This window comes from Ochotona princeps, chromosome 8 (assembly GCF_030435755.1).
Source record: "Ochotona princeps isolate mOchPri1 chromosome 8, mOchPri1.hap1, whole genome shotgun sequence".
In the NCBI taxonomy this organism is placed as follows: Eukaryota; Metazoa; Chordata; class Mammalia; order Lagomorpha; family Ochotonidae; genus Ochotona; species Ochotona princeps.
The window spans coordinates 15,940,637-15,963,640 of record NC_080839.1 but is presented as its reverse complement, the minus strand read 5'-3'; the positions used below and the strand labels follow the sequence as shown (position 1 = coordinate 15,963,640).

Genomic DNA, 23,004 nt, shown 5'->3' with positions numbered 1-23,004 from the left:
GGTGGTTGTAAGGATTAGGCTCAAATGCACTGTAACAGCTAGCAAGAACTTTCAAATTGCTTTACAGAGTTTGAAGATACTGTAATCAATACTTACTCTGAATTATGTTTAAAGACATGAGATTGTGGAAACAAATGTAAAATTACTTCAAAAAATCTTGTGGGAAATGGAATTAAAAGTTCAGTGCAAAAGAATTTAAGTCCATGCATACAAGGGTTCTTCAGAAAGCTCATGAGAACTGGATATTTTTCACACCCAAATAGACTTTAATTCTATTTCCCATGAACTTTTTGAAATACCCTGATATGAATCATATGACACATGTAGGCTAAAATCAGAAATCTCCCACAGATGGACAAGAGTTCAGTTGACTAGAAAAAATACACAATACAACATGAAAAGACGTGAATTTATAAAGAAAACAGAAGAATTAGGTTTAAGTGGTGCTAGAGCTATAAGAATTGGGGTGGAGAGAAATGATATTCACTCATTGTTCAGGCGTCAGACTTACTGAAGTGGTGTCGCTAAACAAGGTTAAGTGTAGAGCTCCACTCCGTGAGATACACCGTCATCCTGTAAGATGACCAAGCAGGTGACTGGATTTGGGATTTTTTTGGCTTTATGGAGGCACAACAGCTATGCAAATTTAGTAAGAAACTACCTAACCTTCTGAATGTGGGTCTTTTTCCGGGCTAGCAGCATGGATGCACCAAGACTCCACGCCAGCAGTGTGGAGATGAGATGGTCGGTTCTTTGCTCCACGCGGCATTGCTAAGCTGGAGCATGCACAGCACGCTAGGTATATGAAATGCAGTTTTTAGTATCTTCAGTCCAACAGTGGGTATCCTGGAGTCTAACTCCATTCTGTGAGTCGTGGAGGCTGTAGGTACTTAGCGGCAGCCAAAAGGGAGGAAAACATGGTTTTCAAAGACTCGACGAGGCTGCTGGCTCACTCGCCAACGCCAGCAGTGGCAGCCAGGAGTAGGTGCTGGTCTCTGGGCTAGCAACACACCTGCTAACAGGTGTGGGACCTGCACACTTTTTTTCCATGCTGTTACATTTTAAGACAGACCCTTGCTGAAAGAACTTTAAGAATATTCTTAGGAAATAAAACTCTATCATGCTGGAAAAAATGCTGCACAGGGAAAATTCTAAACTCTGATGAAACAAAAGTAGTATAAAAGTTATTGCTTTTAGAAGTGTAGATAAGCCCTGCTACAATGTGGCCCAGCCTTTAAAATAGGCCAGACACAAAAGACAAGTGGTTCACTTACATGCAGAGATGAAGAAGACTGGGAAGGAGGAACGGGAGTTACCATTTAACAGAGTCTACTGGATAAATGAACAAGTTCTGCAAATGGATAGCTGCATAGCATTGTAACTGTGCCAAACACCATTAAGCTATACCCTTAAAAAAGCTAAGTCATAAATTTTCCCCGATGAACAAGAACCAATTCAGCAAGAAGATATAATCCTAAACAGGGGGCCTGGCGCAGTAGCATAGTGGCTGAAGTCACCACCTTACACGTGCCAGGATCCCATATGGGCGCCAGTTCATGACCTGGCTGCCCCGCTTCCCCATCCAGCTCCCTGTCTGTGGCCTGGCAAAGCAGTAGTGGATGGCCCAAAGCCTCGGGACCCTGCACCCCCTGCACCCGCACGGAGACCCAGAAGAGGCTCCTGGCTTCAGATCAGTGCCATTGTGGTCACTTGGAGTGAACCATTGGACGGAAGATCTTCCTCTCTGACGCTCCTCCTGTTTGTATATCTGCCTTTCCAATAAAAATAAATCTTCTTTTTAAAAAATCCTAAATAGGTGTGCACTAATAGCACTCCAGAATAGTACAAGGTTCAACAAAGGGGAAACAAATACCTGGTCCCTGCTGGGGACTAACACTTCTTTAAAATAGACAAAGCGGGCCCGGCACAATAGCGTAGTGGTTAAGGTCCTCGACTTGCATGCGTCAAGATCCCATATGGGCGCCAGTTCTAATCTTGGTGGCCCCACTTCCCATCCAGCTCCCTGCCTGTGGCCTGGGAAAGCATTTGTGGATGGCCCAAAGCCTTGGGACCCTGCACCCCTGTGGGAGACCTGGAAGAGTTCCTGGCTCCTGACTGGCTCAGCACCAGCTGTTGCGCTCACTTGGGAAGTGAACCATCGGACAGAAGATCTTCCTTTGTATATCTGACTTTCCAATAAAAGTAAATAAATCCATAAAAAAAGAAATGGATAAAGCAATCAGTAGGGGCCAGCTTGATGGCTCAACTGACTAGTCATCCACCTGCAACTGCCAGCATCCCATATGGGTGTCAGTTTATCTCGGCTGCTCCACTGCCCGGTCAGCTCCCTGCTTATAACTGGCGAAAACAGGAAAAGATGGCCCAAAGCCCTGGGACCCTGCACACACTTGAGAAACCCAAAAGTTCCATGCTCCTGGCTTCAGATCAGGTCAGCTCTGGCTGTTGCAGCCATTTGAGGAGTGAACCTGCAGATGGTATCTTTGTCTCTAAATAAAAGCAATCATCACCTTAAGTATAAAATATTTGAATCTACCAAGCAAACTGTCATCTATGACCACACTGAAGGCATGATGCCGAACACGCATCCCTTGCACAGGCACGAAGACCACACTGGACCAAAACCAAACTGCCAAGAAATTTCAAAGGAGATAAAATGAAACTAGAGAGTGCCTCACGATCATGGGATTTTAAAATCAGTAAGAAAGGTAACTGTAAAAATCCCAAATATTGAGAAATTATGTAACAACTACATAGATAAAATATTTACGCAGCACCAACCAGCACACGTGAGATCCAAGGGGGGAGTGGATGAAAGAACCCAATAGGGGGGCTGCAGGGAGCTGGGATTGGGGACAGAACAGGCCGGGCAGGGATACAACACCTGTTGGCTTGCATGTACTCTGGATTGTGGATAAACCAGGTTGGGCAGACTGTACCTACTGGTACATGCATAAGCCAGAAGGGGTGAGAGTTGGGCTTTGCCACAGCGTCAGCTAGCAGATGCTGGCATGGGGGAAAAAACTGTTGAGCTAAACTATAGTACCACCTGGAGAGTGCAAGATCTGGGAGTAGGAGTAGGGAAATAGTGGGCATCTCCCTCCTGGGTTGCCATGAGAATCAGGACTGGGACAGGCATGGCTAGACCGAGTGTTACCCGTCAGCATGTGTGGGCTGGACAGTGGGGCTGGTTGGGCTGAAATAGGCTTCAGTGTCCATTGACATGTATGAGAGCTGAATAGGATGTGGGACAAACAGAACCAGGCTGCTGTACGTACTGGAAAGCACGGGAACCAGGGCAGGAAGTAGGCCTGAAGCACTAGGGTTATTGCAGGTCCCTCTGACTAGGCTAAAACTCCCACTGGTTTGCATGGGGGCTGAGTGTGCGCAGACTCTAAGGTGGACTGCCACCCAGTGGAGTCTGAAGAGATTTCATCGTGCTGGGGTGGCAAGATCAGCAGCAAATTCAGAACTGTTGAACTATCAAAACCACTTGAGCAGGACCCTCGGAGCATACCCCACATCTGGGACCTGGGATGGGTGGGAGGCTGGGAGGGGCTTCTCCCCTTATCTTTCCCTTCCTCCCAGATACAGGAACCATAAAAGAGAATGTCAAAACAATGGTCTCATGCACTTTCCTCTAGCCCTTGACCCTTCGCACTCTAATCAAATATGTAGTTAAAAAAAAAAGATTAGGGCCTGGTGCAGTGGTCTAGCAGCTAAAGTCCTCGCCTTGAACACGCCAGGATCCCATATGGGCATCAGTTCAAATCCGAGTGGCCCACTTTCCATCCAGCTCCCTGCTTGTGGCCTGGGAAAGCAGTCAAGGATGGCCCAAAGCCTTGGGACCCTGCGCCCCTGTAGGAGACCTGGAAGAGGTTCCGCGTTTCTGGCTTTGGATTGGTGCAACTCCAGCTGTTGCGGCTGCTTGGGGAGTGAATCATCGGATGAAATATCTTCCTGTTTGTCTCTCCTTCTTTCTATATGTATCTGACTTTCCAATTAAAATAAATAAATTTTTAAAAATTAGACATTTAGAACTGAACTGTGGTAATAATATAACATCAAAAACTAGTAGGACTGCGCCCAGTACAGTAGCCTAGTGGCTGAAGTCCTCACCTTGAATGCACCAGGATCCCAAATGGGCACTGGTTCTAATTCCAGCCACCCTGCTTCCCATCCAACTCTCTGGTTGTGACCTGGGAGGGCAGTGGAGGACAGCCCAAAGCCATAGGACCCTATACCCATGTAGTAGGACTGAGTTGCAACAATACTTAGGTATCTACAGATTTCAATGTATATACGGAAAGGAAGGTCTAAAGCTAAATTTCAAAACTCAATAAAAGGAGGAAAAGATACATGATATAAAACACAAAAAATACAAAGCAAAAAATCAGTGATACAGGAATCAAGAATATACAGAGTTCTCTAAAGATTACATTTCTCTAAGGATCACGAGGTTGATGGGAAAAAATTAACCCCAGATTCTATGGACATTCAAAGAATGAGACACTGTGAACAATCTTGCTACTAAATTCAGTAACCTAAAGGATATGGAGGGCCCGGCGCCGTGGCCTAGTGGCTAAAGTCCTCGCCTTGAGCGTGCTGGGATCCCATATGGACACCGGTTCTAATCCCAGCAGCTCCACTTCCCATCAAGCTCCCTGCTTGTGGCCTGGGAAAGCAGTCGAGGACGGCCCAAAGCCTTGGAACCCTGCACCCATGTGGGAGACCTGGAAGAAGTTCCTGGCTCCTGGTTTCGGATCGGCACAGCACCGGCCATTGCAGTCACTTGGGGAGTGAATCATCGGACGGAAAATCTTCCTCTCTGTCTCTCCTCCTCTCTGTATATCTGACTTTCCAATAAAAATAAATAAATATTTAAAAAAGTAAATAAATCTTAAAAAAAAAAAATAGTGCCCATATGGGATCCTGGGGCATGCAAGGTGAGGACTTTAGCCACTAGGGTACTGCGCCTCGCCCATCAAACAAAACTATTTTTAAAAAACTACATTGCTCACAGTTTTGAAGGCTGAACATCCAGGGTTGAGAAGCTCTACTGATTCAGTGTCAGGTGAGGGACTTCTGGTGACATCAGAACATTGCAGATGGCATCATGGCAGGAACGCATGCGAGAAGAGAGCAGTCATGAGACAGTTTACTCTTTCAGGAACTATCCAGGATCCCCAGTGCCCCAAACCCCCCCATTACATCTCACCTCTTGGGGCTGCTACCTACAGTGCTGGCAGCCCATACGGGCACTGGTCCGAGTCCACTTCCAGTCCAGTTTTCTGCTAATGCGCCTAGGAAGCCAGCGGATGACGGCCCAAATGCTTGGTCCCTTGAACCAAGGTCTCACCTTCAAGCACTCTTTACACTAGGTTCATCCTTAATTCACTCACCAGTAATACAAAAATTTCAAGGACCAAACCCCTAACATATGAGCCTTTGGAGAAACAACAAACTAAATCCAGCATTTCAGTTTGACGGCGATTCAAAAATCCTTAGCAAAGGAGTTGCACATTCTCTTGTATCAGTATCTATAATGATACATATAGCCCCAAAGAGACAGACACAACATGACCATGTAGGGTTTATCCTGGGAATCGGAAAGACAGGTTTAACATTTGAAAATCAAATTAAGACAAGTCAGCAGAATCAAGGAGAAAAAAAATGCATTATTTCAACAGATGCAAAAACAGCCTCTGATAAAACCAAATACGTTTTTCATGAGAATTCTCAAGAAGCTAAGTGCGTTTATGAAAAAACACAATAGTGTATAAAGAAACAACTGACTAAATCTCCCACTGCAAGTGCCAGGATCCCATAAGGATGCCAGTCCCAGCTGCTCCACTTAACATCCAGCTCCCTGCTTGTGGCCTGGGAAAGCAGTTAAGGGATGGCTCAAAGCCTTGGGATACTGCACCCACACGGGAGCCTGGAAGAAGCTCCTGGCTTCAGATCAGCTCAGCTCTAGCCATATTGGCCATCTGAAGAGTGGAGAGCAGCTCGAAGATATGTCTTTCTCTCATTTTCTTGGTAAATCTGATCTGCCTTTCCAATAACAATAAATATTTACATACATACATAAATTTGAAAGGCAGGAATAAGAGAAGAGAGAGACCTTCCATCTGCTGGTTCAGTCCTCAAATGGCTGCAGCATGAGTGTTAGCCCAGGCTGAAGCCAGCAGTAAGAATTCTTCTGAATCTTGCACAGTTACAGGGGTTTAAGCAGTTGGGCCACCCTCTACTGCTTTCCCAGATGTATTAGCAGCGAGCTGGATCAGAAGTGGAGTAGCAAGAACTTGAACAAATGTGCACATTACAAGGACACTTTTATCTGCTGGTTCACTCCTCAAAAATGCCTTGTGCCACTGCCTCATGTTTAAGACTTGGAAAAGTTCCTGGCTTTGGATTGGCTCAGCTTGGGTCACTCAGGAGTGAACCAGTAGATAAAAGATCTCTCTCTCTCTTGCCTGTAATTCTAACTTTCAAGTAAAAATAATCTAATTTTTTTTTTCATTGGAAAGGCAGATTTACAGATGGGAGCTGGAGAAAGAGAAATCCTTGATTTGCTGGTTCACTCCTCAAATAGCCACAATGGCCAGAGCTGAGCTGATCTGAAGCCAGCAGCTAGGAGCTTCTTCCAGATTTCCAACATTAGTGCACAGTTCAAGGTCATCTTCCACTGTTCTTCCAGGACCACAGCAGGGAGCTGCTGGAAGGGAAGCAGAACAGCCGACACATGAACTGGAGCCCATTTGGGATGCTGGTGCTTGGAGGTGGAGAATTAGTTGATCCACTGTGCCAGTTATTTATATTTTAAAAGGAGCTCTTTGTAAAATTTGACTTTTTTAAAATTGTGGCAAAATATACTAATAAAGTTATTTCCTCCATTTAAAAGTGTACAATTAATTATCATAGCTACAATTTTGTATAAACACCTTTCTCCATTTCCAAGTTTTCATCAACCCCAAGATTGGTTTTTTATCATCTTCATTTCAGTAGCATACCAATTTCTGCTCCTATACGTCTCCCTCCCTCTCTGCCACAATGAGATGACATCTCACGTATACTGTGCTCTGTCAACACAGAGTTGCAATGTTTTATGCATTCACGTTTTGATCACATAGGAAAGAAAAAATGAGTTATAAACCAAAAATGCAATAGTATTGGCTTTTATATTTACCTATGTAATGGCTGTTAGCTGGTGTTCATTCCTGTTCGTTTTTGGACTTTAAGGTCCATCAAGTGTCATTTCCATTCAGCATTTATAACACAGGTCTAGGAACTGATGCTTATTTTTCAGGGAATTTCTGAGCTTTTTCATTCTGGAAGGATAGCTTTGCTAGATATGAACTTTTTCATAGAAGATTTTTCCTTTCTGCATTTTAAGTATTATCCTACCATCGGCTGGCCTGCATGGATTTGGATGAGGAATTACATCAATCATATTTTGAGTATCCCTAGTATTTTTGTTTGAAGACTTCCTCTTTTTGCCTTCCAACAGATCAACTATCGCTGCCTTGGTGAATCTCTGAGATATCTGTTTGGGATTCACTGAAGTTTTTGGATGCACAGATTCATGTAGTTCAGGATCTGGGGGTTTTCAGCCATTTTTCTACTGCTTTTCTGTCCATTTCACTCTGTAGGCCTGGCATCTGGATGGTCTCCCGGCTTGGCAATCTGGATGGTCTCCCATGAGTCCCCTGGCCTGGGCTGACCTTTCTTTACTCTTTTTCCCTTTCTGTGTCTCAGTCTGAATTTTTCAGTGGATCTTTTTCAAGTTTGCCATGCCTTTCTGAGGCCTACTTAAATCTGCTGTTGAGCCCTTCTAGAGTTCTACACTTCGGCTACAGAGCATTTTAGTTCCAGCTTTTCTATGTGGCTCATTCATAGTTCTGAAAATTCACGCAGTCATCCTGATTTCACCACTCCAGGTTTTAGGCAGCCTGTCTTCAGGATTCAACAGTCATGTTTGCCATAGTACTATGTGTTGCTCTTCTCCCACAGACGTTCCAAGTTAAGTAATCCAGGGATGAACACTGTGCTGGTCCCCAGTACAAATCATGACAGCCAAACATGACCTTTTCAATGGGCTGCTGGCTACAAGCTGCCGAGCTGGTGTGTGTGGATAAGGTAGGTAAAAATGCCACCAAGCTTTCTTAGTATTTTGGTTCCTTTTTCTAGTCAGCATTTGCTGGACTGCTGTGCACCCTTGTCTTTCCAAAGTTCTGACAACGTGGGTTCCAGCACTTCTTAGTTTTCATCTTTCTCTGCAGGGATGGGGGATTTTGCTCATACCCTCTATTTCTGAGACAGCAATAACGTATAGAAATCCCTTAGCCCGAAATAAGGCATGTCCCTACTAGGGCCTATTAGACTTGCATTTCTGAAATGGTTCAGGGGCTGGGAGTTGTTTATAATGTTACCACCAAACTTGTTGGTCACATAGGGAAGGATATGAATGGTTTTAAGAAGCTAATAAGAAACCTGTTTGATTTTCACCAAAACTTCTAAGTTTATCTCACTGTGAGATCCCTTTTTACAGGTCCCAGAGGTTAGCTATTGACAAGACCAGCCACCAGGAAAGCCCGAGAAACAGCCTCAGAGCCTCCAATGAGGAAGCTACTGTTCTTTTTCCACAGTTGTTCTATTAACTGCTGTTTACAGGGTTGAGGGTTGGGGAGGGGCAAGGGCAGTGACCAACAATGTTTGAAAACTCCCTTTCTGGACCTTGAAACAAGAACACAGAGTCCCCACGGGCATGTAGGCTGTTAAGTGCTCACCAGGAACAGTGGCTGGGGCAGGAAAGGCCTAACAACCAGACCAGAGCGAGCAGCTGGGTGACCATAGCAAGCCAGAAAGTGATTTCTCAAGAATAAACTGCACTTGAAAACCAACCGGGTTGCTAACAGAACAACAGTTGTGTGTGCCTTAGGGACTGAATGAGTGGCTCTGGCAGGGTCAGGTGAGATGATGCCAGGAGAGATGGGTCAGACCACCTGAGGCAGAGACAAAGCTGACAGGCTGAGCAATCTTCTAGGGCTAAGACAGTATCTGGCCCACTTTGTTTCAAATGATGTCTGACAGAGTTTCTGAGAGTTAAATTAATACCTGGCAATAAGCTCAAAATGCTTTACTCAGCTTGAAAACGGGAAATAAGCATGACTTCTCCAAAGATTCAAAAAAACCAGTCCACTCTGTTCAGGCCATCTGATTTGAATGTGGAGCAAGGCTGTCGTTATTGACTGGCTGTCCAGCTGCTCAGTGAACAAAGTCTGATTGTCCATATAAGGACAAAAACACTCATTCTATAATCTCAATAGCCAATGAAAAAATTAGCAGGACTGGATTAATGCAACCATGAAACAGTAACAGTCGTTACTGTAGGTATGTCAGTTTTGTGCAACTGGACTCCAGGCAATCCAATACAAAGCAACTGCGAGTTGTTACCTGCATCTCAACAAACTGAGTTTGAAGCTTAAACACAGAGAGGTCAAGGATACAGGATGTTCAGCACAACCCTGAAAGGGAATAAAGTCACAGGAGGGTTGCTACTCAACCAAGACTTACCACACAGCTGCAGCAATCCAAATACACACGGTGGCACTGGTGGAAGAGCAGAAAATCGATAAAAAGCACAAGACTCTCACAAATACACCAAACCAACCCTTCACAAGTCAGAGAAGACAACACAATGGGGCAAATGACATTCTTTTTAGCCAGTGGTGCTGAACTGGACCAGGCTGTAACACCCTTCCTACTTGTCAGCTTTCCATCACTATAAATACCTGAAATAACCCAACTTAATAAAGGAAAGATGTTAACTTTGGCGGTTTCTAAAGGTTTGAGAACGAGACTAGACAAACACTGGACTGAGGATGGTGGATGGCCATGGTAGGATATATATGGAGCAAGGATCACACTGAGTCAAGGGGCAGAGAAACTGTGCCACTTTCAGAAGTTCACAGCATCAGAGCCACATGCCCAGTGCCCATGAGCCTCCTGCTAGGCCCAGCCTCCTAGCCATAACTGGACTACATTCCCCCAATCCTGGTAGCATTAATCCAAAATCCTGTATAAGTATGGAAGCCAAATTACACCACATGCGCAAAAAATTAATCCTAAACGCATCAGAACTACAGGCAAAATGTAACACTTTAACTCTTCCAAGGTGAAGAAAAAAACCTGGACCTTGCATTTGGTGATGACTTAAAAACATCAAAAGCACAATTATCAAAGGAATAACCAATCAGTTGGATTTGATCAAAAATAAAGCTTCTGTTCTGTGAGATACTGTATAAACAGAATGACAAGGCAACCCAAAAGCTGGCATAAAATATTTTGAAAATACTTTTCTGATAAAGGACATTTATCTTAATATACAAATGACACTTAAAATTCAATAATCGGGAAAACAAACTATTTAATTTAAAAAATGGACAAAAGACCTGGATAGATCCTCGGCAACAATTATACAAAGAGTAGATGGGGGCCCGGAGTGATAAGGTAATGGTTAAGGTCCTCGCCTTGTACGCGCCAGGATCCCATATGGTTCTAATCCCGGCAACCCCGCTTCCCATCCAGCTCCCTGCCTGTGACCTGGGAAAGCAGTCGAGGATGGCCCAAAACCTTGAGACCCTGCACCCGCGTGGGAGACCCAGAAAGAAATTCCTGGCTCCTGGCTTCGGATCTGCGCAGCACTGGCCGTTGCAGCCACTTGGGGGAGTGAATCATCAGACGGAAGACCTTCCTCTCTGTCTCTCCTCTCTGTGTATCTGCCTCTCCAATAAAACAAATAAATCTTTTTAAAATACAGAAAAAAAAAAGAGTAGACGTTAAACACTATGTCATTAGGTAATTGCAGATTAAAAGAACAAAGAGGTGCCACTATAAGCTTCTCAGAATGGCCAAAATTCAGATTGTTACAGCAACAAATGTTGGTGTGAGTGAGGAGCAAGAGGAACCCTCCTTCACTGTTGGTGGGAGTGCTGACTGGATAGCCGCACTGGAAGAGTGTGTGGCAGTCTTTTCTAAAACTGGACGCACACTTACCACAGGACCCTGCAACTGCATTCCTTGGTATTCACCCCAATGAAGAATAAGAATGCACACATACTTATAGCAGCTTTATTCATAATTGGCAAAACTTGGGAGCAACCCAAGATGTACACAGGTGCATGGATTAAATTATGGTACATCTAGACAATGGAATAATATCCTGTCCCAGAAAGAAGTGAGTTCTATCAAGCCATGAGAAATCCTGAAGGAAACTTAAATGCGTAACAAGACATGAGGGAGAAAAAAAGGATTGTCTGAAAAGGCTACAAACTATGACTCCAACTATAGGACATTCTAGAAAAGGCAAAGCAATGGAGACAGTGAAAAAGGCCAGTTTAGTGGGAGTGAGTATTGGCAGGTGGAGCACAGCATCCTTAGGGCTATGACACTATTCTGTGTAACACTACTATGGCATATATGTGGCATACACATATACATGTGTGTGTGTATGTGTGTGCGCGCGCAAGCCCACAGAACAAACACCTAATGGGAACTCAATGCAGGCTCCATGGTAACGTGTAGCACTGGAGTAGGGACACCAAGGAAGGTGGACAGTGCGCGAGAGGCAGGGGCAGATCTGGGAACTTGGGGTGTTTGGCTCAGTTTTGCTATGACCCTTCACTTATAGGTGCTAAAGAAAAGCAACTAAATCCTGCGGCTGAAGGCAAGAGCCAACAGGAGGCTCCTCTGGTTTGAACATTGCTATTTTGTGCCAGAGTGGAAGGAGCATGCTGTTTCAGGATCTCACTGCAAAACTTCTGAAGGAGGCAGCTGGGCATATCTTGCTGGACATGTTGCCGCCTGGCTGCTTTAGTGCACATACAAAGCCTGGTCAGAGAGATGTGATCTGAACCCAGAATCTATGCTTCCTGTGGGGTGGGATGTTTACATTAGCAAGTGGAGCCATTTTCCTTGCTGATAAAGACTGAAAAATCACATATGCCAAACAGCTTCATAAATTGCCACACACACACCAAACATTCCTACTGAATGATTTAGAAGATATCTTAAGAACATCCCAGGTGTGAGAGAATTGCTTCTGACGCATGACCACACTCACCTGAGCACTGACGGGCAGCAGCCCATGGCTCAGGCCCACGACAAGCAGCTCCAAGCAGGGTCATGCCACGTGCCAGTGGAGGAGCCCTAGTGCAATTCCACAACTGCCTTTTCTGGGAGCAAACTGCCATGGGGAGGAAGTGAGGCAAACTGTAAATACAGCCACCTACACCCCAGGACATAATACAGCCAGCTGAGTGCCAGCACAAGGTACACAACGGCCAAGTCTCTCCTGGTTCACCATGTGACAGAAGAGGGGCAGCTCCCAGTGGGCAGAAGTTACTCTCGTTGGGCATGTATGGCCCATGGGCCTGGCCAGAGCACTTCCTCTCATTTCCAGGCCCATGGAGGAAACAGCCTGCACGTGACAAGCTACAATGCATCCAAATGTTAAAGCAGAACTTTATTAAAGTCCATGGATATAGTGTTTTACAGACAAAAAAATGGAGAGTTCTCAGCCCTCCAGTGATCCCCTCAGAGGGAACGGAATGCGTGACCCTCCCCCTGAAAGGATCCTTCTGCTATTCCAGCGCCTGAGAAAGATGCGTTTAATGACACCACCTGGAGAACAACAACCCCTTGGGAATCCCCAAAACCTCTGCAGAGAGCAAAAAGAGATGAGCAGAGAACCTTCTCCTGGGTGCGGCGCCTCCGCAAAGGTGTAGTGCAAGAAAACGGGAAATGGCGGCTCTTGAGGAGTGTGTGTGCAAGCAGCGGGAGGGCCTAGCTGCGGAGTGTGGCCAGGCGCGACTGCATGGCCTCCAGGGCCTCCTCCTCTTCCTCCTCGTCTTCGGACGCAGCCATCGCTCCTAGCGGCTCTGGCTCCGGAAGGGCGTCGGTCACCTTATTGGGTGCTTTGCCCAAGGCCCCTGAAGGGAGAGAGAGCAGACAGGCTGGCTTCAGGAGGAGTACCCCAATCTCTCCTAACGGGGCCACCACAACAGGATCTGAGGGCAGACGTGGGGCAGCAGGCCGCCTGCAAGAGCGGGGTTTGTTCACTGCGACAAACATGCTAACAGCCTCCTTCTAATGACACCAAAGTCACACTAACTATGGATCTTTCAGAATCTTGCTTCTGAGCCCCTAAGGTAAGCTCATGGGTCTTACAAAACTAACTTTGGATCTGTCTAAATAAATAATTTAATTATTGCTAATTCGTTAATTCTAAAATAATAATCTAAGTAAATAAATCTAAATAAACCGTTTCTAAATCTTCAGAAAACATGTTCTTAATCACTCCTAACACCTTAAACAAATGAATAAAGAAAAACTAAATCTCATTTTCTTACTAAAGTTCAGAGAATGCACAAGTTTACAAAATTTATTGATCATAAGAGGCAACTTTATTCATCCTTTCACTTTCTTACAGATGTGTTTCTACACAAATGAGTTTAGTAACCAGGCTATTTTCACATAATTATGAATATCTTCCTATGTCAGAGAAATATGTTCTTATATCCATTTTTCACAATATAATATTCCACTAAAATGGACATAATACAACTGATTTAACCAGTATTCAATTACTGGGCATTGAGCTTGTTTCAAACTTCTCAGTATTCTAAATGAGGATTCTCCAGATACCCTTGCGCTAATTCCTTCAGCGTATCTCATTATTTCATTAGTGTCAGCTCCCAGAAGTTAACCTGCTAGGACAGGAGCTTTTGTCAGCCAACTGCCAAATTACTTTCAAGAAAATCTGTTCCAACTTAAATTTCTCAACATCAGTAATGAGAGAAATTCTCCCTGTGCAATTATGAAAGCTCCAGAAGTTTAAAAACTTTATCTTTGTGTTTTCTTTTAACTATGGTCACAAATATTATACTTATTTTTTCAAAAAATAACTTGTATACTTTAAAATTCAACTATAGAAGACAGGAGCCTAAAGAAAGACTTGTAGTGAACATAGCGGTATAGAAAGAGGGGTGAAAAGGGATGAAATCAATGGTTATACCTGCTGTGATTTCAAACAGAATTCTGTCGATTTCCATTTCTGCTGCCTCCTCCATTTCTTCCTGGTCGTCCATGCTCTCAAAGGTGTCCTCCAACATTTCCTCTATGATCCCAGCCTGCACACACAACATGTCACTTCATTCAGCTGTGACAGCTGTCTCTTTCAGAGAGCCCAGGACCCCAATCTAGATCAACCCCTGGTCTTCCCAAGTCCAGCCCACTCTTCCAGGCACTGACCAGGGGACAACTGGCCAAAGCAAAACCGGGACGCCATATTCTCTGCCCAGCCAAGGCCCATAGGGAAACAGCTCTCTGCAGAGCTTCCCAAAGTAGCCCGGATCACAGGGATAGCACTTGGGGAAAAACTTGCTGACAGGCACAGGCATGCCCTTGAGCTGGTTTGGAAGGCCCCTGCCCTAACACTGCAAACAGGATCTGGGACTGCAGGGGTTGAAACACGTGTGAAAACTGGTTGGTGCCATGGCCGACACATCTGTGGTAACAAAGACAACAGGCTGGGAATCAAGAAAAGCCTCAGGAATCCCCAGGGATGCCTGGCCCAGGGTTATCCTGCTGCTGGGCCTGCAAAGACTCATCAATTCGCCCACTCCGAGAGAACAAACGCAGTGTTTCTGCGCACAGCAAAGTGAAGACCCTTCACCAAAATCCCTGTCCCTGGGGGCCTGCAGCAGTGAGCCAGCCCCCCGGCCTCGAGGCAGCACAGCAGAGGCAGATGGCTGCACTGGCTCCACAGCAAGGCTCCGTGGTCTTCCCAACTAGCAGGCTCCTCAGCTCTCAGGTAAGAGTACCGAGCATTCTGCGCTTCCAAAACAAAGACTCAGAACAGCACCTTTCATGTCCAGTCAGGGGCTGCCCACACGGCCGGGCAGACCGTGTGGAAAAGGGCCTAGCTGGTTCGGGGGTGGGCAGAGGAAAACATGAGTCCAGGCTTTTGAGAAGCTGCTAGAAAAGTCCAATCTGACAACTAGGCAACGTACCAGAAATGAGTTCCTAGCTCATGAGAGCCTTGAGGTTCTGATCAGTCAAGTCAAGGAGCTTCCAGAAGGAGCAGCTTGGGCCTTGGCTCCTTTTTACCCAGTCCAGGTCCAACTCTCACTGACCAGGCCAACAAAATCAAATCTAAAGCATCCGTCACTCCCGCTTTCAGACCCCCGGGTGAAATTTCACGGCGTGACTCTAGCTGCTTCCCTATCCTGGCCATTCTCAGCCTCTTTCCTCCCAAGCAAAACGAACACACAAACAAGTTCACATTCATGGTCACCTGGGTGGTACCCTGTGGCCTGGCAAAATGGAAGTTACCTTAGTGCTGGGGCTATGCTAACGATGACTCAGTAAACACTTGCTAGCTGGTTAAAAGAACCACCCAGAAGCCTCACTGCAACACCCCACATACAGTAGGGGCAAAAGCTGTCACCCACTCACTCAGCAACCCCTCATCATCAGATTCCTGCTCTGTGACACATGACAGACAGAAGAGAAGTGTGCAGATCTGGGCCCCCACAGGGGCTGCACTCAGCCAGCCCCAGCCACTGCAGGCGAGCCTGCCCCTGAGTCTCTATGGCTCCGTACTCGGACATCACTGTGAAGAGACTCCGATTCTACAAAGCACTTGCTTTGGATTTCGGTTACTAGGCGAGTTGTAATGAGCATGCCCACTGCTGACTAGCTCTATGTAAATACTCACCAGCACCTTGGCAGCAAGACATCCGCACACCATTTTAAGGGACATTCTCCTTACTGCTGCCCCTGCCTCTAATTTCATTCCAAACACCTGGGTCCTGGGCTTTTGGCTTTTTCTTTTTTTCAATCCTTACTTTCATTTGAGACTGCCCCCCCTTTCCCCACCCACCAAGTTCATTCCTCAAATGTGTGCAATGGCCAGGGCAGCTCTGGTTCTGTTTACTAAAGCTGCTTTTTCACCAATTTTCTTCTCAGCCCCTCTGGCCCATGCTCCATAACCCTGTATACAATACAGGTGCACAGATGGAATTCCCCAAGGAGAAGGAACACACTTTCTACGCACGAATCCTACACAAGAATCTGAGGTGTACTCATGGCAGCCAGGCCACAGGTCAGAAACACAGAGAGCATCGGTACAGGGACCTCCCGTCACCGCTTCCTCTAGAAGACGAGGTGACAAGGTCAGGCACCAGTGCTCCAACCGCAGCACTGCACTGAGAGCTGAAGAGGCTCTAGGCAAGCTTAGCTGGTGGACTGAGGTCTCAGTTTCCTTCTGTGTAAGCAGGGGATACAAACATCCAGCTTCCCAGGGAGGGTGAGAGAGCCAGCTAGGAGAGCAGGTACAATGCACCACTGGCTGGGAGTGCTCAGCACCAAGGTCTTGCTCACCCTGTCCCTGTCCAAAGGCCACCAGAATAGGCAGGTCCCGCCAGCCCTGACCCTACCATGGTAGGTGCTCGTGTGCTGTCTGGTTCCCAACCTCACCTCTTTTCAGTCTAAAACACAGGTCAGTGAATCACAATCCAGTCCACACCTTATCTGGTTGTGCTACTGTTTTTGTAAATAAAAATTTACCTGTCATCCATGGCTGCTTTTATGCTACATGAGTGGCTTCAGAAAGCAGATGTGTGGAGCAGAAAACACGTTTCTCACCCAGCCTTTTCCAGCAAACGCACACCAATCCCCAGCAGCAGGTAGCAGGACCAGGGTTCCTTCCTTGTGTGCTCCTGCTGGAGCCTGCAAGCTCTGTTTAAATAGCTGCCTTAGAGATCTGACATACAAGTGTTTCCTTTAAGAAACATTCTGGCAACATGATCCCACCTCTGCCGCATTCAGGTCACAGAATTCCAACCCGCCTTAACAGTTGCTGGTCTGTCTTCAAGGTCATTTCCAGCAGCCACAGTCCACCTACTGCCCCCGGCCCATCCTTAGCCCTTGACACTTGCTGACTGGAAGGGACTCCTGAGTGCTCTGGAAGAGGAAGTAAGACCTGCCCAGGTCACCTTCATCATCTCTTTGGACAGCTCCCTCATGGTGGCCTGGATTTCCGGGATCTTGACGAGGCTCTGCATGGCCCTCATCACCTCTGTGCTCTTCTGCAGGGAGCCAGCCACGCGCAGGACCGCTGAAAGGGAAAGGCTGCAGTCAGGCAGGCCCGAGCAGCAGGCGGGAACCCAGCAGATGGCCGAACACGCAGTCACACATGTGCCCTTGGGTACACTAAGGAGTCACATGATCAAGAGTGATCCTTCCGAACTGCAGGCTACCTGGCTCCTACAGGTGCCGATTCTCCAAGCATGCACAACCCCCCAACCTGGAGAGGGAGCTAGAGGCCTGCAGCTGACCTTTAGGGAATGACACCAGGTCACAATGACCATAATAACTGAGTACAAATCATGAATAGGAGGAATCTTCTGTGGGCCACACTGGAAAAGAGGTAGCCACAGGCTACCCATGCAGCTGCCTACACACCAGCGCAGGGACACAGAGTCTGCTCTGTAAGAATCAGTGTCACTAGTCCCCCGGAAAGTGAGAAGAACCAGGGTAAGTCAACCAGTGTGTACAGATGTATCAGGGGGCTAAAGCTCCTCGATAGAGAAAAACCTGCAGTTTGAGGTCATATACAAATGAATATCTGCTTCAAAAGAAGTTACAGGAGTAGCAGATGAAGGGTCCTTAACAGGTCAAAATAAAGATCCAGACACTGTCCTAATCTATTTAGGAATGTCATGAGATGGAGACTCCTGGGAACTGTTTTACAACATGTTTGCTCCAGCCCTGGGGGGCCAAGGAAGCCAGGAGTCAACCTGGCATTCACATCTTTTTTTTTTAAAGATTTATTTATTTGTATTAAAAAGTCAGATATACAGATAGGAGGAGAAACTGTGGGTGCAGGGTCCCAAGGCTTTGGGCTGTCCTTGACTGCTTTCCCAGGCCACAAGCAGGGAGCTGGATGAGAAACGGGGCTGCCGGGATTAGAACCGGCACCCATATGGGATTCCGGCGTGTGCACCCACATGGGAGACCAGGAAGGAGCTCCGGGTTCCTGGTTTCAAATTGGCTCAGCTCTGATTCACTGCTGCTACCTGGGGAATGAGCCAGCTGACAGAAGATTGTTTTCTCTGTCTTTCCTTTTCTCTGTAAATCTAATTTTAAAAAAATCTTTAAACAGAAATGTACAAATACCCAAAGTAATCTACAGATTGAATGCAATCCCTATCACAGGCATATATGAAAAAATACTGATGGTCACTAACCATCAGGGAAAGGAAAGTCAAGACCACAGTAATAACCTGGCGGCTAAACCCTTACCCTGCATGCGCCAGGATCTCATACGGGTGCTGGAAAGGCAGTTGAGGACGGCCCAGAGCCTTGGGACCCTGCATCTGTGTGGGAGACCAGGAAGAAGCTCCTGGCTCCTGGCTTGGGATCAGCTCAGTGGCCACTTGGGAAGTGAACCAGGGGATTGAAGATCTTTGATTCTCCCAGCGCAGTGGCCTAGCGGCTAAAGTCCTTGCCTTGCTTGATATATTTGTATTTTGTATTTGTATTTGAAATAGCTATACATAGGAGTAAGGAAAAAAGATTCAATATTGTGAGGAAAAGAGGAAGCAAAATGAGCTTGTAATTGAAACTTAGAATGCAGATTTAACTTCTAATCAACAAAAAATGGATTAGGGAAGTGGTTTTTTTTTTTTTTCAAAGATTTACTTGTTTTTATTGCAAGGCAAATACACACAGAAAAGGAGAGGCAGACAGAAAGATCTCCAACTACTTTTTCACTCTCTAAGTGGCCGCCAGGGCGGGAGCTGAGCTGTTCCAAAGCCAGGAGTTTCTTCTGGGTCCCCACACGCGGGTGCAGGGTCCCAAGGCTTTGGGCCATCCTCGACTGCTTTCCCAGGCCACAAGCAGGGAGCTGGATGGGAAGTGGAGCAACTGGGACATGAACTGGCATCCATATGAGACCTTGGTGCAGGCGAGGTGAAGACTTTAGCTGCTAGGCTACCACACCAGGCCCAGGAAGTGTATTTTAAAAAACTAAACTAAAGGTTACAGTGTAGACCTGAAACTCCAAAGAAAGGGAACTGCCAGAGTTTGGTTGTGTTCCCTCCAAAATGTAGGCGTGGCCAATTTGACAGCACTAAGAGATAGATCTTTGGGGCCATTAATATGGCACAGCAGGTTAAACTGTCCTGGCTACTCCAATTCCAATCTACCTTCCTGTTATTGTGTCAGAAGATATCCCAAGTACTTGGGCTGCTGCCACCCACGTGGAAAACCTGGATGGAATTCATTCCAGGCTCTTAGCTTTGGTTTGGCCCAGCCCCAATAACTGTGGCCATTTGAGCGATGAACCAGTACAGTAGGTGAAGGTTTATTTTTCTGTTTCTTCATCTGTCTCCTTCTCTCTCTTTCTGTAACCCTCTCAAACAAATTAATAAGTCTTTCATTAAAAATTGAGGTTGGGGGCCTGAGGGGATGGCTTAGTGGCTAAAGTCCTCACCTTGAACGCACTGGGATCCCATATGGGCGCTGGTTCTGGTCCCGGCAGCTCCATTTCCCATCAGGCTTCCTGCCTGTGGCCTGGGAAAGCAGTGGAGGATGGCCCAAAGCCTTGGAACCCTGCACCTGTGTGGGAGACCTGGAGGAAGTTCCTGGCTCCTGGCTTTAGACTGGCACAGCACTGGCCATTGCAGTCACCTGGGGAGTGAATCATCGGACAGAAGATCTTCCTCTGTCTCTCCTTCTCTCTGTATATCTGACTTTCCATACAAGTAAATGAATATTTAAACAAACAAACAAACAAACAAAAACTAAGATTGGGCTTTAGGAGGTGTTGCAGTTTTGAAGGCTGCTCTGCTGCCTTCCAGAGGGAGCACATACCAGCACCCGCGTCTAGAGAGTCCATGCTCCCCATGTGCGATCTCCATTTCTGCTCAGCACAGCACAATGACAGAGGCATGCATGCATGTGTGCACACACACACATACAAATGAAAATGTTTTTCTTCAGTCCATAAGGGAAAAAAAGTATGGCAGATAAAAATTATTTCATTATTTTAAAAAAGAATGAGAAGTCACAACCTGCAAGAAGGTATCTACAAAACACATCTGATGAAGGATAACCCCAAACACAGATCAATTCTTAAAACTCAATAATAAGCAAGCAACCTGATTTAAAAAATGGCTCACCAAGCAGATACACAAATGGCAAATTAGCACACACACACTCAAGTTAGAGGACTGCAAGGTACAACAATAAAGTGCTATGAACAGACAAAAGCCAGGCCCCATCACCGATGCTGGGGAGGGTGTGCAGCAAGAGGAACTCTGCAGCCACTCTGGAAGACAGTTTGACAATTTTTTCCAAAACTAGCCATGGACTGACCATATAATGCAGCAAGCATACTCCTTGGTGGTTATACACAAGAGTTAAAAGCTTGTTTGAAAAATCTGCATGTAGATGTTTTTAGCAACTTCATTCAGAACGGCCAAAATCGGAAGCAACCAAGATGTCCTTCAATAGGTGAATGGATAAAAAAAATTGGTTTTATTCACAAACTGGAATATTTTTAACGCTAAAAATCAGCTGTCAAGCTATTGAAAGACAGGGAAGGAAACCGAGATGGCTGCTGAGTAAGGCAGCAATCTGCACAGCTCTTCCTGACCAGACCTGCTTCCCAAGGTCCACAGTACCCAGGGTGAGAGCACAGTGCCTTGTTTTAGCCTAAGAAAAGTCACACTGGAGGAAGGAGGACGTAGAATTGCATGTAGTATGTCTCTCCAGCTTCTTGTTGCTGGGGAGGAGGACAGAATCCAGGACATTAGAGTTGAAATCCACACCATGCCTACTATATACAAATCCATGCCCAACAAGTCATCATGGCATTCAGCACTGCCAACCTCGTGAGGGCTGGTATGCACCCCAAAAGCTGTGCTGGATCAGAGGACTGTGAATCCCAAATGAGACCCAATTTACCATGAGCCTGGTGGCCGAGAGGCAGCCTTTATCAACTTTCCCCAATCCCTGATCACACAGAAGGCACCACAGGCCTGTGGCTTGGGACTCAGTGCAGGGTGGAATGGTAAAATTCAACACTGGACATGCACTAAGTGCTGCTGCCCCAAGGCCAGTGCCTGTGGGTGGGCAGGGCCTCTACACTTGGCCCAGCACTGGGCAAAGGCCAGCACCCTGGGACGGCGGGGCCGGGGGGGGGATGAACTTGTTTTGGCACATGTTACTGCCAGCCTTACGCGGACCTGCTGTGTACCTTGGAGATGACACCAGGTCTGCCAGCTGTGAGACCTAGCACTGCCCTGCGTCACATCAGTCTGGGCAGCCTTTGTCACCCTTTCTTTAATCCTTGCGCAAACAGTAAGGAACCACAGCACTGTGCCAGCCGGGCTGGTAAAACCCACCATCAGGCACATCCTAACGGTTCTTATCTTCAGGCCAGTGCTTGTGGATGGAGTCCTGTGGCCCCAGCTGATGGGACCCACGCTGTAGCGAGCATCACCAGGCGAGTTAAGTGGTCCTGGGCTGTGAGTTTGCCCCAACCACACAGAGACCATCCTGCACTGTGCTCTGTACCATGCTGGGCTACTGGGCTGTGGGTTCTGGGCCTGCCCTGGCTGTGGAAAGGCTCGGGGACAGACTATCTCTTCTTTAAAAGACTTATTTATTTGAAAGGGAGAGGGTGAAGAAGCGAGAGAATCTTTCAACCGCTGGTTTACCCCCTAAATTGCTACAACAGTCAGGGTCAAAACATAACATGGGTGGCAGGGGGCTCCAAGTACTTGAGCCATCTGTTGCTGCTTTCCCAGACACATTGGCAGAGAGCTGGATCCAAGTACAGCAGCTGAGACTTCCCTCACGTGGGAGACTCAGAAAAAGCTCCAGGCTCCAGGCCCAGGCAGCCACTGCAGCCATTTGGGAAGTAAACCAGCAAATGGAAGATTCCTTCTAACTCTGCTTTCAAATGAATTCTCAAAATAAATCCTTTTTTTAAAGATTTATTTATTTTTATTGGAAAGGCAGATGTGGAGAGACAGAGAGGAAGATCTCCTGTCTAATGATTCAATCCCCAAGTGACTGCAACTGCTGGAGCTGAGCTAATCTGAAGCTAGTAAGCTGGAGCCTCTTCCGGGTCTCCCATGAGGGTGCAGGGCCCCAAAGCTTTGGTGCATCCTCGACTGCTTTTCCAGGCCACAGGCAGGGAGCTTGATGGGAAGTGGAGCTGCCGGGATTAGAACTAGCGCCCATATGGGATCCCAGAGCATTCAAGGTGAGGACTTTAGCCGCTATTGTGCTGGCACCACCCCCTTTTCTAAAGACAACTCACAATCATGTTCTCCTGGTAAAGAATCTAAGATTCTGAAAGCTGCAAGAGAAAAGAAAAAAAAGCATCCCGTTTGACCTAACCAAGTGTTTCTCAGCAACACCTCACAGGACAGGAGGGAATGGGGCAAAAGGTTTGAGTACTAAAGAAATAAAACTGCCAACCATGAATACCTCATCCAGCAAAGCTGACCTTCAGATATGACAGACATTCCCAGTCAAAACAGCAGAGATTGTATCACTACCAGACCCAATTCAAGAAATACTAATAATTGGAGTTATTCAAATAGAAAGAAAAGACACACTAACCAGCAAAACAGAAAACATCAGAAGGCAGAAAACTCACTGGTAAGTTACGTAGAAAAATTCAGCAAACATGGGACATAAACCACAGCTTTAGTATGAAACCTAAAAAGTAAAATAATTAAAAAAAATCTAGTGAGAACTACATTTATATGTTAAGAGACAGGCAATACTGACAGGTAAAATGGCACATCAAAAACCCAATTTGTGTGGAGAAATGGAGAAGAGTATAGTGGGTTTTTTTTTTTTTTTTAAGATTTATTTATTTTTATTGCAAAGTCAGAAATA

At 46.3% G+C, this 23,004-nt stretch overlaps 1 protein-coding gene across 1 annotated transcript in view; it reads right to left on the bottom strand.

The window, feature by feature from the left end:
• Window positions 1–11,137: 11,137 nt before the first annotated feature.
• Window positions 11,138–23,004, bottom strand: part of CHMP3 (charged multivesicular body protein 3) — a 62,330-nt gene continuing 50,463 nt past the window's right edge. Inside the window, exons 4-6 of the mRNA XM_004590731.3 lie at window positions 17,079–17,200; window positions 14,096–14,210; window positions 11,138–13,010 (exon numbers count right to left, since the gene is read on the bottom strand). Of these exons, the coding sequence (XP_004590788.1) occupies window positions 12,865–13,010; window positions 14,096–14,210; window positions 17,079–17,200 (383 nt within the window). The 3' untranslated portion in view covers window positions 11,138–12,864. The remainder of the gene's footprint in view (window positions 13,011–14,095; window positions 14,211–17,078; window positions 17,201–23,004) is intronic.